Source organism: Oncorhynchus mykiss, unplaced genomic scaffold (genome assembly GCF_013265735.2).
Source record: "Oncorhynchus mykiss isolate Arlee unplaced genomic scaffold, USDA_OmykA_1.1 un_scaffold_87, whole genome shotgun sequence".
Taxonomy (NCBI): Eukaryota; Metazoa; Chordata; class Actinopteri; order Salmoniformes; family Salmonidae; genus Oncorhynchus; species Oncorhynchus mykiss.
In genome coordinates, this window is record NW_023493659.1 from 1,719,885 (window position 1) to 1,735,092 (window position 15,208).

The following is a 15,208-nucleotide window of genomic DNA, read 5'->3' on the forward strand; positions in this document are numbered from 1 at the left end:
ATAACCTGGCTGTACCTCTGTTACCAACAGGTAATATAACCTGGCTCAGTACCTCTGTTACCAATACCAACAGGTAACATAACCTGGCTGTACCTCTGTTACCAACAGGTAACATAACCTGGCTCAGTACCTCTGTTACCAACAGGTAACATAACCTGGCTCAGTACCTCTGTTACCAATACCAACAGGTAACATAACCTGGCTGTACCTCTCTTACCAACAGGTAATATAACCTGGCTCAGTACCTCTGTTACCAATACCAACAGGTAACATAACCTGGCTGTACCTCTGTTACCAACAGGTAATATAACCTGGCTCAGTACCTCTGTAACCAATACCAACAGGTAACATAACCTGGCTCAGTACCTCTGTAACCAATACCAACAGGTAACATAACCTGGCTGTACCTCTGTTACCAACAGGAACATAACCTGTCTCAGTACCTCTGTTACCAACAGGTAATATAACCTGTCTCAGTACCTCTGTTACCAACAGGTAATATAACCTGGCTCAGTACCTCTGTAACCAATACCAACAGGTAACATAACCTGGCTGTACCTCTGTTACCAACAGGTAACATAACCTGGCTCAGTACCTCTGTTACCAATACCAACAGGTAACATAACCTGGCTGTACCTCTGTTACCAACAGGTAATATAACCTGGCTCAGTACCTCTGTAACCAATACCAACAGGTAACATAACCTGGCTCAGTACCTCTGTAACCAATACCAACAGGTAACATAACCTGGCTGTACCTCTGTTACCAACAGGAACATAACCTGTCTCAGTACCTCTGTTACCAACAGGTAATATAACCTGTCTCAGTACCTCTGTTACCAACAGGTAATATAACCTGTCTCAGTACCTCTGTTACCAACAGGTAATATAACCTGTCTCTGTACCTCTGTTACCAACAGGTAATATAACCTGTCTCTGTACCTCTGTTACCAACAGGTAATATAACCTGTCTCAGTACCTCTGTTACCAACAGGTAATATAACCTGTCTCTGTACCTCTGTTACCAACAGGTAACATAACCTGGCTGTACCTCTGTTACCAACAGGTAACATAACCTGGCTGTACCTCTGTTACCAACAGGTAACATAACCTGGCTCAGTACCTCTGTAACCAATACCAACAGGTAATATAACCTGTCTCAGTACCTCTGTTACCAACAGGTAATATAACCTGTCTCAGTACCTCTGTTACCAACAGGTAATATAACCTGTCTCAGTACCTCTGTTACCAACAGGTAATATAACCTGTCTCTGTACCTCTGTTACCAACAGGTAATATAACCTGTCTCTGTACCTCTGTTACCAACAGGTAATATAACCTGTCTCAGTACCTCTGTTACCAACAGGTAATATAACCTGTCTCAGTACCTCTGTTACCAACAGGTAATATAACCTGTCTGTACCTCTGTTACCAACAGGTAATATAACCTGTCTATACCTCTGTTACCAACAGGTAATATAACCTGTAGTTTGGATCCAACTAAACGATCACAGAGTTAATATGTTGTTGTGTCATCACAGGGCAACTAAACGATCAAAGAGTTAATATGTTGTTGTGTTGTATCAGTGCAACTAAACGATCACAGAGTTAATATGTTGCTATGTTGTAACAGAGCAACTAAACGATCACAGAGTTAATATGTTGTTGTGTCATCACAGGGCAACTAAACGATCAAAGAGTTAATATGTTGTTGTGTTGTATCAGTGCAACTAAACGATCACAGAGTTAATATGTTGCTATGTTGTAACAGAGCAACTAAACGATCACAGAGTTAATATGTTGTTGTGTCATCACAGGGCAACTAAACGATCAAAGAGTTAATATGTTGTTGTGTTGTATCAGTGCAACTAAACGATCACAGAGTTAATATGTTGCTATGTTGTAACAGAGCAACTAAACGATCACAGAGTTAATATGTTGTTGTGTTGTAACAGAGCAACTAAACGATCACAGAGTTAAAATGTTGTTGTGTTGTAACAGAGCAACTAAACGATCACAGAGTTAATGTGTTGTTGTGTTGTATCAGTGCAACCAAACGATCACGGAGTTAATATGTTGTTGTTTTATCACAGGGCAACTAAACGATCACAGAGTTAATATTATTTTGTGTTATCACAGGGCAACGAGTCTATCACAAAGTTAATATGTTGTTGTGTTGTATCAGTGCAACTAAACGATCACAGAGTTAATATGTTGTTGTGTTATCACAGGGCAACTAAACGATCACAGAGTTAATATGTTGTTGTGTTGTAACAGAGCAACTAAACGATCACAGAGTTAATATGTTGTTGTGTTATCACAGGGCAACTAAACAATCACAGAGTTAATATGTTGTTGTTTTATCACAGGGCAACTAAACAATCACAGAGTTAATATGTTGTTGTTTTATCACAGCGCAACTAAACAATCACAGAGTTAATATGTTGTTGTGTTATCATAGGGCAACTAAACGATCATAGAGTTAATATGTTGTTGTGTTGTTACAGAGCAACTAAACGATCACAGAGTTAATATGTTGTTGTTTTATCACAGGGCAACGAGTCTATCACAAAGTTAATATGTTGTTGTGTTATCACAGGGCAACTAAACGATCATAGAGTTAATATGTTGTTGTGTTGTAACAGAGCAACTAAACGATCACAGAGTTAATATGTTGTTGTGTTGTAACAGAGCAACTAAACGATCACTGAGTTAATATGTTGTTGTTTTATCACAGGGTAACCAAACGATCACAGAGTTAATATGTTGTGTGGTAACAGAGCAACTAAACGATCACAGAGTTAATATGTTGTTGTGTTGTATCAGAGCAACTAAACGATCACTGAGTTAATATGTTGTTGTTTTGTAACAGGGAACTAAACGATCACAGAGTTAATATGTTGTTGTGTTGTATCAGAGCAACTTAACGATCACAGAGTTAATATGTTGTTGTGTTTTCACAGGGCAACGAGTCGATCACAGAGTTAATATGTTGTTGTGTTATCACAGGGCAACGAGTCGATCATCGATCTGATCCACACCACACGTATCCACCTGATGCCCTCCATGAACCCTGATGGCTTTGAGAAGGCTGCCTCCCAGGTAACACACACACCACAACTAACACACACACCACAACTAACACACACACCACAACTAACACACACATCACAACTAACACACACACCACAACTAACACACACACCACAACTAACACACACACCACAACTAACACACACATCACAACTAACACACACACCACAACTAACACACACATCACAACTAACACACACATCACAACTAACACACACATCACAACTAACACACACAGACTGGTTCATGGGACCAGGTAACATCTCTCCTCCCTCTGTGTGTCAGTCGGGGGAGCTGAAAGATTGGTTCGTAGGTCGTAGTAACGCCCAGGGGGTTGACCTGAACAGGAACTTCCCTGACCTGGACCGCATCGTCTACGGCAACGAGAAGGAGGGCGGAGCCAACAACCACCTGCTCAACAACATGAAGAAGGCCGTGGACGAAAATACCAAGGTAACACACCTGTCTGTCTGTCTGTCTGTCTGTCTGTCTGTCTGTCTGGTAACACACCTGTCTGTCTGTCTGGTAACACACCTGTCTGTCTGTCTGTCTGTCTGTCTGTCTGGTAACACACCTGTCTGTCTGTCTGTCTGTCTGGTAACACACCTGTCTGTCTGTCTGTCTGTCTGTCTGTCTGGTAACACATCTGTCTGTCTGTCTGTCTGTCTGTCTGTCTGTCTGTCTGGTAACACACCTGTCTGTCTGTCTGTCTGGTAACACACCTGTCTGTCTGTCTGTCTGTCTGTCTGTCTGTCTGTCTGTCTGTCTGTCTGTCTGGTAACACACCTGTCTGTCTGTCTGTCTGGTAACACACCTGTCTGTCTGTCTGTCTGTCTGTCTGTCTGTCTGTCTGTCTGTCTGTCTGTCTGTCTGTCTGTCTGTCTGTCTGTGTCTATGTTGGCTCCAGAGACCAATGCAGTGATCCTGTCTGTCTGTGTCTGTGTTGTCTCCAGCTGGCTCCAGAGACCAAGGCAGTGATCCTGTCTGTCTGTGTCTGTGTTGTCTCCAGGCTGCTCCAGAGACCAAGGCAGTGATCCTGTCTGTCTGTGTTGTCTCCAGCTGGCTCCAGAGACCAAGGCAGTGTTCCTGTCTGTCTGTGTTGTCTCCAGCTAGCTCCAGAGACCAAGGCAGTGATCCTGTCTGTCTGTGTTGTCTCCATCTAGCTCCAGAGACCAAGGCAGTGATCCTGTCTGTCCGTGTTGTCTCCAGCTGGCTCCAGAGACCTAGTCAGTGATCCTGTCTGTCTGTGTTGTCTCCAGCTGGCTCCAGAGACCAAGGCAGTGATCATGTCTGTCTGTGTCTGTGTTGTCTCCAGGCTGCTCCAGAGACCTAGTCAGTGATCCTGTCTGTCTGTGTTGTCTCCAGCTGGCTCCAGAGACCTAGTCAGTGATCCTGTCTGTCTGTGTTGTCTCCAGCTGGCTCCAGAGACCAAGGCAGTGATCCTGTCTGTCTGTGTCTGTGTTGTCTCCAGCTGGCTCCAGAGACCAAGGCAGTGATCCTGTCTGTCTGTGTTGTCTCCAGCTGGCTCCAGAGACCAAGGCAGTGATCCTGTCTGTCTGTGTCTGTGTTGTCTCCAGCTGGCTCCAGAGACCAAGGCAGTGATCCTGTCTGTCTGTGTCTTTGTTGTCTCCAGCTAGCTCCAGAGACCAAGGCAGTGATTATGTCTGTCTGTGTCTGTGTTGTCTCTAGCTAGCTCCAGAGACAAAGGCAGTGATCCTGTCTGTCTGTGTTGTCTCCAGCTGGCTCCAGAGACCAAGGCAGTGATCCTGTCTGTCTGTGTTGTCTCCAGCTGGCTCCAGAGACCAAGGCAGTGATCCTGTCTGTCTGTGTCTGTGTTGTCTCCAGGCTGCTCCAGAGACCTAGTCAGTGATCCTGTCTGTCTGTGTTGTCTCCAGCTGGCTCCAGAGACCAAGGCAGTGATCCTGTCTGTCTGTGTCTGTGTTGTCTCCAGCTGGCTCCAGAGACCAAGGCAGTGATCCTGTCTGTCTGTGTTGTCTCCAGCTGGCTCCAGAGACCAAGGCAGTGATCCTGTCTGTCTGTGTCTGTGTTGTCTCCAGCTAGCTCCAGAGACCAAGGCAGTGATCCTGTCTGTCTGTGTCTTTGTTGTCTCCAGCTAGCTCCAGAGACCAAGGCAGTGATTCTGTCTGTCTGTGTCTGTGTTGTCTCTAGCTAGCTCCAGAGACCAAGGCAGTGATCCTGTCTGTCTGTGTCTGTGTTGTCTCCAGCTGGCTCCAGAGACCAAGGCAGTGATCCTGTCTGTCTGTGTTGTCTCCAGCTGGCTCCAGAGACCAAGGCAGTGATCCTGTCTGTCTGTGTCTGTGTTGTCTCCAGCTGGCTCCAGAGACCAAGGCAGTGATCCTGTCTGTCTGTGTCTGTGTTGTCTCCAGCTGGCTCCAGAGACCAAGGCAGTGATCCTGTCTGTCTGTGTCTGTGTTGTCTCCAGCTGGTTCCAGAGACCAAGGCAGTGATCCTGTCTGTCTGTGTTGTCTCCAGCTGGCTCCAGAGACCAAGGCAGTGATCCTGTCTGTCTGTGTCTGTGTTGTCTCCAGCTAGCTCCAGAGACCAAGGCAGTGATCCTGTCTGGCTGTGTCTTTGTTGTCTCCAGCTAGCTCCAGAGACCAAGGCAGTGATCCTGTCTGTCTGTGTCTGTGTTGTCTCCAGCTGGCTCCAGAGACCAAGGCAGTGATCCTGTCTGTCTGTGTCTGTGTTGTCTCTAGCTAGCTCCAGAGACCAAGGCAGTGATCCTGTCTGTCTGTGTCTGTGTTGTCTCCAGCTGGCTCCAGAGACCAAGGCAGTGATCCTGTCTGTCTGTGTTGTCTCCAGCTGGCTCCAGAGACCAAGGCAGTGATCCTGTCTGTCTGTGTCTGTGTTGTCTCCAGCTGGCTCCAGAGACCAAGGCAGTGATCCTGTCTGTCTGTGTCTGTGTTGTCTCCAGCTGGCTCCAGAGACCAAGGCAGTGATCAGGTGGATAATGGAGATTCCATTCGTCCTCTCAGCTAATCTGCATGGAGGAGATGTGGTGGCCAACTACCCCTACGACGAGACACGCAGCGGTAACCACGCTACACACACACCACGCTACACACACACCACGCTACACACACACCACGCTACACACACACCATGCTACACACACACCACGCTACACACACACCACGCTACACACACACCATGCTACACACACACCACGCTACACACCATGCTACACACACCACGCTACACACACACCACACTACACACACACCACGCTACACACACACCACGCTACACAGACACCACGCTACACACACACCACGCTACACACACACCACGCTACACAAACACGACGCTACACACACACCACGCTACACACACACCACGCTACACACACACCACGCTACACACACACCACGCTACACACACACCACGCTACACACATAAACCACTGTGAACCAGACATCTCCTACAGTGTAGAGTAGAGCATCATGGGATCACTTAAACCGCTGTGAACTAGACATCTCCTACAGTGTAGAGTAGAGCATCATGGGATAATTTCAACCACTGTGAACCAGACATCTCCTACAGTGTAGAGTAGAGCATCATGGGTAATTTAAACCACTGTGAACCAGACATGAAGCTGAGTAAATGACACAAAAATGTAATTTAAGAATTGGAAGCATAGAAATAACACACATATAACAGATCTACCTCTTCTTAGACTTCATTTCAATGAGAATTTCAGATGTATAACTCATATTTCTATGTGAATTTGGTCGCCCAAAAACGTTACATAATGCCACTGCTAATAATTGCAAATAAGTTATCCCCCCCCTCATTCCCTCCCCCATTCCCTCTTTTCTCCCTCCTCCCTCCTCCCCTCCCTCTCCCATCCTCCCTCCCTCCCACCTCCCTCCCTCCTCCCCTCCCTCTCCCATCCTCCCTCCCTCTCCCATCCTCCCTCCCTCCATCCCCCCTCCCTCCCTCCCTCCCTCCCTCCCTCCCTCCCTCCCTCCCTCCCTCCCTATCCTCTCTTCCCTCGCTCCCTCCCTCCCACCTCCCTTCCTTCCTCCCTCCCTCCCTCCCTCCCTCCCTCCCTCCCTCCCTCCCTCCCTCCCTCCCTCCCTCCCTCCCTCCCTCCCTCCCTCCCTCCCTCCCTCTCCCATCCTCTCTACCTCTCCCTCCCTCCTTCCCTCCCTCCAGGTTCGACCCATGAGTACAGCGCCAGTCCTGATGACGTCATCTTTAAGTCTCTGGCGAAGTCCTACTCCCAGTTTAATCCTGTGATGTCAGACCCCCAGCGGGCTCCGTGCAGGAAGAACGACGATGATACCAGCTTCACCGACGGCATCACCAACGGAGGGGCCTGGTACAGCGTACCCGGAGGTAACACACAGACACTAGCTTCACCTACAGAGGGGCCTGGTACAGCGTACCCAGAGGTAACACACAGACACTAGCATCACCTACAGAGGGGCCTGGTACAGCGTACCCAGAGGTAACACACAGACACTAGCATCACCTACAGAGGGGCCTGGTACAGCGTACCCAGAGGTAACACACAGACACTAGCTTCACCTACAGAGGGGCCTGGTACAGCGTACCCAGAGGTAACACACAGACACTAGCTTCACCTACAGAGGGGCCTGGTACAGCGTACCCAGAGGTAACACACACACAGACACTAGCTTCACCTACAGAGGGGCCTGGTACAGCGTACCCAGAGGTAACACACAGACACTAGCTTCACCTACAGAGGGGCCTGGTACAGCGTACCCAGAGGTAACACACACACAGACACTAGCTTCACCTACAGAGGGGCCTGGTACAGCGTACCCAGAGGTAACACACAGACACTAGCTTCACCTACAGAGGGGCCTGGTACAGCGTACCCAGAGGTAACACACAGACACTAGCTTCACCTACAGAGGGGCCTGGTACAGCGTACCCAGAGGTAACACACAGACACTAGCATCACCTACAGAGGGGCCTGGTACAGCGTACCCAGAGGTAACACACAGACACTAGCTTCACCTACAGAGGGGCCTGGTACAGCGTACCCAGAGGTAACACACAGACACTAGCTTCACCTACAGAGGGGCCTGGTACAGCGTACCCAGAGGTAACACACACACAGACACTAGCTTCACCTACAGAGGGGCCTGGTACAGCGTACCCAGAGGTAACACACAGACACTAGCTTCACCTACAGAGGGGCCTGGTACAGCGTACCCAGAGGTAACACACACACAGACACTAGCTTCACCTACAGAGGGGCCTGGTACAGCGTACCCAGAGGTAACACACAGACACTAGCTTCACCTACAGAGGGGCCTGGTACAGCGTACCCAGAGGTAACACACAGACACTAGCTTCACCTACAGAGGGGCCTGGTACAGCGTACCCAGAGGTAACACACACACAGACACTAGCTTCACCTACAGAGGGGCCTGGTACAGCGTACCCAGAGGTAACACACAGACACTAGCTTCACCTACAGAGGGGCCTGGTACAGCGTACCCAGAGGTAACACACAGACACTAGCTTCACCTACAGAGGGGCCTGGTACAGCGTACCCAGAGGTAACACACAGACACTAGCATCACCTACAGAGGGGCCTGGTACAGCGTACCCAGAGGTAACACACAGACACTAGCATCACCTACAGAGGGGCCTGGTACAGCGTACCCAGAGGTAACACACAGACACTAGCTTCACCTACAGAGGGGCCTGGTACAGCGTACCCAGAGGTAACACACAGACACTAGCTTCACCTACAGAGGGGCCTGGTACAGCGTACCCAGAGGTAACACACAGACACTAGCTTCACCTACAGAGGGGCCTGGTACAGCGTACCCAGAGGTAACACACAGACACTAGCTTCACCTACAGAGGGGCCTGGTACAGCGTACCCAGAGGTAACACACACACAGACACTAGCTTCACCTACAGAGGGGCCTGGTACAGCGTACCCAGAGGTAACACACAGACACTAGCTTCACCTACAGAGGGGCCTGGTACAGCGTACCCAGAGGTAACACACAGACACTAGCTTCACCTACAGAGGGGCCTGGTACAGCGTACCTAGAGGTAACACACAGACAGACACTAGCTTCACCTACAGAGGTGAGGTGACAGGGGAGGCAGAGCTGGGGAACAGACCCAGATTAGGGGGGAGGCAGAGCTGGGGAACAGACCCAGGTTAGGGGGGTATAACATTTTGACAGGGGATGCAGAGCCGGGGAACAGACCCAGGTTAGGGGGGTATAACATGTTGACAGCGGAGGCAGAGCTGGGGAACAGACCCAGGTTAGGGGGGGTATAACATGTTGACAGGGGAGGCAGAGCTGGGGAACAGACCCAGGTTAGGGGGGGTATAACATGTTGACAGCGGAGGCAGAGCTGGGGAACAGACCCAGGTTAGGGGGGAGGCAGAGCTGGGGAACAGACAGTTTTTTCAATATAATTATGATGGTTCAACTCATTCAAGGTGCTCTACGCAGAAATCGCTCCTCCATTTCCTGGTTGGTAATATTAGAATAGTTTGTCTAATTTCAGTTTATGTGACTAAATAAACTAGTATAGTGGAGATAATCATTGTGCCATCTAAATCGCAGTGACATCTCTTTTCAAAACCAACAATACAACCAGTCGTGATGTTTTAATCTGTCAAACAAATCCCTTCAGAAACTAGTGTGGTAGTCTCAGTAGGTTACCTGTGTAGTGTAGTAGTCTCATTAGGTTACCTGTGTAGTGTCATTAAGTTACCTGTGTAGTCTCAGTAGGTTACCTGTGTAGTTTCAGTAGGTTACCTGTGTAGTGTAGTGTAGTAGTCTCAGTAGGTTACCTGTGTAGTGTAGTAGTCTCATTAGGTTACCTGTGTAGTGTCATTAAGTTACCTGTGTAGTCTCAGTAGGTTTCCTGTGTAGTGTGGTAGTCTCAATAGGTTACCTGTGTAGTCTCAGTAGGTTACCTGTGTAGTCTCAGTAGGTTACCTGTATAGTCTCAGTAGGTTACCTGTGTAGTGTGGTAGTCTCAGTAGGTTACCTGTGTAGTCTCAGTAGGTTACCTGTGTAGTGTTGTAGTCTCAGTAGGTTACCTGTGTAGTCTCAGTAGGTTACCTGTGTAGTCTCAGTAGGTTACCTGTGTAGTCTCAGTAGGTTACCTGTGTAGTCTCAGTAGGTTACCTGTATAGTCTCAGTAGGTTACCTGTGTAGTCTCAGTAGGTTACCTGTATAGTGTTGTAGTCTCAGTAGGTTACCTGTGTAGTCTCAGTAGGTTACCTGTGTAGTCTCAGTAGGTTACCTGTGTAGTCTCAGTAGGTTACCTGTGTAGTGTAGTAGTCTCAGTAGGTTACCTGTGTAGTCTCAGTAGGTTACCTGTGTAGTCTCAGTAGGTTACCTGTGTAGTGTTGTAGTGTCAGTAGGTTACCTGTGTAGTGTGGTGTTCTCAGTAGGTTACCTGTGTAGTCTCATTAGGTTACCTGTATAGTCTCAGTAGGTTACCTGTGTAGTGTAGTGTTCTCAGTAGGTTACCTGTGTAGTGTAGTAGTCTCGGTAGGTTACCTGTGTAGTGTAGTGTTCTCAGTAGGTTACCTGTGTAGTCTCAATAGGTTACCTGTGTAGTTTCAGTAGGTTACCTGTGTAGTCTCAGTAGGTTACCTGTGTAGTGTAGTAGTCTCAATAGGTTACCTGTGTAGTGTTGTAGTCTCAGTAGGTTACCTGTGTAGTGTAGTAGTCTCAGTAGGTTACCTGTGTAGTGTTGTAGTCTCAGTAGGTTACCTGTGTAGTGTAGTAGTCTCAGTAGGTTACCTGTGTAGTCTCCGTAGGTTACCTGTGTAGTGTTGTAGTCTCAGTAGGTTACATGTGTAGTCTCAGTAGGTTACCTGTGTAGTCTCAGTAGGTTACCTGTGTAGTCTCAGTATGTTACCTGTGTAGTCTCAATATGTTACCTGTGTAGTATCAGTAGGTTACCTGTGTAGTGTAGTAGTCTCAATAGGTTACCTGTGTAGTGTTGTAGTCTCAGTAGGTTACCTGTGTAGTCTCAGTAGGTTACCTGTGTAGTCTCAGTAGGTTACCTGTATAGTGTTGTAGTCGCAGTAGGTTACCTGTGTAGTCTCAGTAGGTTACCTGTGTAGTCTCAGTAGGTTACCTGTGTAGTGTTGTAGTCTCAGTAGGTTACCTGTGTAGTGTAGTAGTCTCAGTAGGTTACATGTGTAGTCTCAGTAGGTTACCTGTGTAGTGTTGTAGTCTCAGTAGGTTACCTGTGTAGTCTCAGTAGGTTACCTGTGTAGTGTAGTAGTCTCAGTAGGTTACCTGTGTAGTGTTGTAGTCTCAGTAGGTTACCTGAGTAGTCTCAGTAGGTTACCTGTGTATTCTCAGTAGGTTACCTGTGTAGTCTCAGTAGGTTACCTGTGTAGTGTAGTGTTCACAGTTGGCTGCACTACTTAATGCAGCTGGTGGCCACACCAGATACTGACTGTTACTTTTGATTTTGAACCCCCCCTTTGTTCAGGGACACATTATTCCATTTCTGTTAGTCACATGTCTGCGGAACTTGTTCAGTTTATGTCTCAGTTGTTGAATCTTGTTGTATACTAACATTTACACATGTTAAGTTTGCTGAATTTATCCCTCCCTCCCTCCCTCCCTCTCCCCAGGCATGCAGGATTTTAACTACCTGAGCAGTAACTGTTTTGAGATAACTCTGGAGCTGAGCTGTGACAAGTTTCCTGCTGAAGACACACTGAAGACTTATTGGGAGGAGAACCGCAACTCACTGGTCAACTACATAGAACAGGTACACCTACACACACACACACCTACACACACACACCTACACACACACCTACACACACGTCATAATTGACATAAATATGTCTTATTCTACCAAAACATGAATTGTGTGTGTGTGTGTGTGTGTGTGTGTGTGTGTGTGTGTGTGTGTGTGTGTGTGTGTGTGTGTGTGTGTGTGTGTGTGTGTGTGTGTGTGTGTGTGTGTGTGTGTGTGTGTGTGTGTGTGTGTAGGTGCATCGTGGTGTGAAGGGCTTTGTGCGTGACCTTCAGGGTGGAGCCATCTTTAACGCCTCCATCTCAGTGGAGGGCATCGACCATGACATCACTACAGGTACAACCAATCCCAGCCCTCCTCTCAGCCAACCCTAATGGTGATGAGTTACTGTGAAGTATATTGTTGATTGGAGAAAACATGCTGATTATCATATTGATTATAGTTTATTGATTATTATCATATTGATTAGAGTTGATTGATTATTATTATATTGATAAATTGTTATTGATTATTATGATATTGATCATAGTTAAGGACTGTGATAATGTTATTGATAATTGAGTATTGATTATTAATGTGTATTGATTACTAATGTACTTTCTTATTGTAAGTACAGTGATATTGATGATTGATTATTGATTGTGTATTGATAACAGCTAAGGACGGAGACTACTGGCGTCTCCTGGCAGCAGGGAACTACAAGGTATCTGCCTATGCTCCAGGTTACTTGACTGTCATCAAGAAGGTGGCTGTCCCCTACAGTCCTGCTATTAGGGTAAGAACCATGAAACCATGACAACAACGCCCAGTAATACCATGACAACAACAACCCATAATAACATGACAACCATAATAACATGACAACAGCTATGTTCAGTAGTAGTTACCATGATAACAGTATGTTCAGTAGTAGTTACCATGACAACAGTATGTTCAGTAGTAGTTAACATGACAACAGTATGTTCAGTAGTAGTTACCATGACAATAACATGTTCAGTAGTAGTTAACATGACAATAGTATGTTCAGTAGTAGTTACCTTGACAACAGCTAGGTTTATCATTAGTTCACATGACAACAATATGCTCAGTAGTAGTTACCATGACAACAGTATGTTCAGTTGTAGTTAACATGACAACAGTATGCTCAGTAGTAGTGACCATGACAACAGTATGTTCAGTAGTAGTTAACATGACAACAGTATGTTCAGTAGTAGTTACCTTGACAACAGTATGTTCAGTAGTAGTTACCATGACAACAGTATGTTCAGTAGTAGTTAACATGACAACAGTATGTTCAGTAGTAGTTACCATGACAATAACATGTTCAGTAGTAGTTAACATGACAATAGTATGTTCAGTAGTAGTTACCTTGACAACAGCTAGGTTTATCATTAGTTCACATGACAACAATATGCTCAGTAGTAGTTACCATGACAACAGTATGTTCAGTTGTAGTTAACATGACAACAGTATGCTCAGTAGTAGTGACCATGACAACAGTATGTTCAGTAGTAGTTAACATGACAACAGTATGTTCAGTAGTAGTTACCTTGACAACAGTATGTTCAGTAGTAGTTACCATGACAACAGTATGTTCAGTAGTAGTTAACATGACAATAGTATGTTCAGTAGTAGTTACCTTGACAACAGCTAGGTTTATTATTAGTTCACATGACAACAATATGCTCAGTAGTAGTTACCATGACAACAGTATGTTCAGTAGTAGTTACCATGACAACAGTATGTTCAGTAGTAGTTAACATGACAACAGTATGTTCAGTAGTAGTTAACACGACAACAGTATGTTCAGTAGTAGTTACCATGACAACAGTATGTTCAGTAGTAGTTACCATGACAACAGTATGTTCAGTAGTAGTTACCATGACAACAGTATGTTCAGTAGTAGTTACCTTGACAACAGCTATGTTCAGTAGTAGTTAACATGCATTATCTACAGGTGGAGAGGATTAGGGTTAAACTGTTTGTCTAACCGTCTAACCTGTGTGTGTCTCCAGGTGGACTTTGAGCTGGAGTCCTTGGTAGAGAGGAAGGAAGAGGAAAAGGAGGAGCTGATGGACTGGTGGAAGATGATGTCAGAGACACTCAACTTCTGAACACTGATTGGTCCATAGGGCCACTGGCACGTCTGTGATTGGTTGACAGGTTGATTGACTTGTGCGTCTACAAATGGGTGTACTATATTGTGTGTTGTCCCGCCCACTGTACAGGTCTTCTCTTAATTGAATTTTTCTGTCTTTATTTACTTTTGTCTAATGGTTGATGTTGTTGTCAAGGGTTACCCCATTCCAGGGGGCTCCAAGCTTTTCTAGCATGCAATCTACTCATTATTTATCTGGCTTTCCAATAGGCCCTCTTCTCCCCTGCAACTTTTCCTGGTCCTTAGTGAACAAGAGGAAGTAGGGCACTATGTTGTCAACTCTTCACTGGTCCTTAGAGAGGAAGTAGTTTACTATGTTGTCAACTCTTCCCTGGTCCTTAGTGTACTAGAGGAAGTAGGGCACTATGTTGTCAACTATTCCCTGGTCCTTAGAGAGGAAGTAGTTTACTATGTTGTCAACTCTTCCCTGGTCCTTAGTGTACTAGAGGAAGTAGTGCACTATGTTGTCAACTATTCCCTGGTCCTTAGTGTACTAGAGGAAGTAGGGCACTATGTTGTCAACTCTTCCCTGGTCCTTAGTGTACTAGAGGAAGTAGGGCACTATGTTGTCAACTCTTCCCTGGTCCTTAGTGTACTAGAGGAAGTAGGGCACTATGTTGTCAACTCTTCCCTGGTCCTTAGAGAGGAAGTAGTTTACTATGTTGTCAACTCTTCCCTGGTCCTTAGTGTACTAGAGGAAGTAGGGCACTATGTTGTCAACTCTTCCCTGGTCCTTAGTGTACTAGAGGAAGTAGGGCACTATGTTGTCAACTCTTCCCTGGTCCTTAGAGAGGAAGTAGTTTACTATGTTGTCAACTCTTCCCTGGTCCTTAGAGAGGAAGTAGTTTACTATGTTGTCAACTCTTCCCTGGTCCTTAGTGTACTAGAGGAAGTAGTGCACTATGTTGTCAACTCTTCCCTGGTCCTTAGAGAGGAAGTAGTTTACTATGTTGTCAACTCTTCCCTGGTCCTTAGTGTACTAGAGGAAGTAGGGCACTATGTTGTCAACTCTTCCCTGGTCCTTAGTGTACTAGAGGAAGTAGTGCACTATGTTGTCAACTCTTCCCTGGTCCTTAGTGTACTAGAGGAAGTAGGGCACTATGTTGTCAACTCTTCCCTGGTCCTTAGTGTACTAGAGGAAGTAGGGCACTATGTTGTCAACTCTTCCCTGGTCCTTAGTGTACTAGAGGAA

The 15,208-nt window shown here is 46.3% G+C and overlaps 1 protein-coding gene across 1 annotated transcript in view; it reads left to right on the forward strand.

Moving 5' to 3' along the window:
* The window catches only part of LOC118936622 (carboxypeptidase E), a 37,340-nt gene extending 23,043 nt beyond the window's left edge, over positions 1 to 14,297 (forward strand). The window contains exons 3-10 of the mRNA XM_036971982.1: positions 3,009 to 3,101; positions 3,378 to 3,545; positions 6,028 to 6,145; positions 7,272 to 7,454; positions 11,728 to 11,867; positions 12,095 to 12,194; positions 12,515 to 12,633; positions 13,874 to 14,297. Coding sequence (XP_036827877.1) covers positions 3,009 to 3,101; positions 3,378 to 3,545; positions 6,028 to 6,145; positions 7,272 to 7,454; positions 11,728 to 11,867; positions 12,095 to 12,194; positions 12,515 to 12,633; positions 13,874 to 13,972 — 1,020 coding nt within the window. The 3' untranslated portion in view covers positions 13,973 to 14,297. The remainder of the gene's footprint in view (positions 1 to 3,008; positions 3,102 to 3,377; positions 3,546 to 6,027; positions 6,146 to 7,271; positions 7,455 to 11,727; positions 11,868 to 12,094; positions 12,195 to 12,514; positions 12,634 to 13,873) is intronic.
* Positions 14,298 to 15,208: the final 911 nt, after the last annotated feature.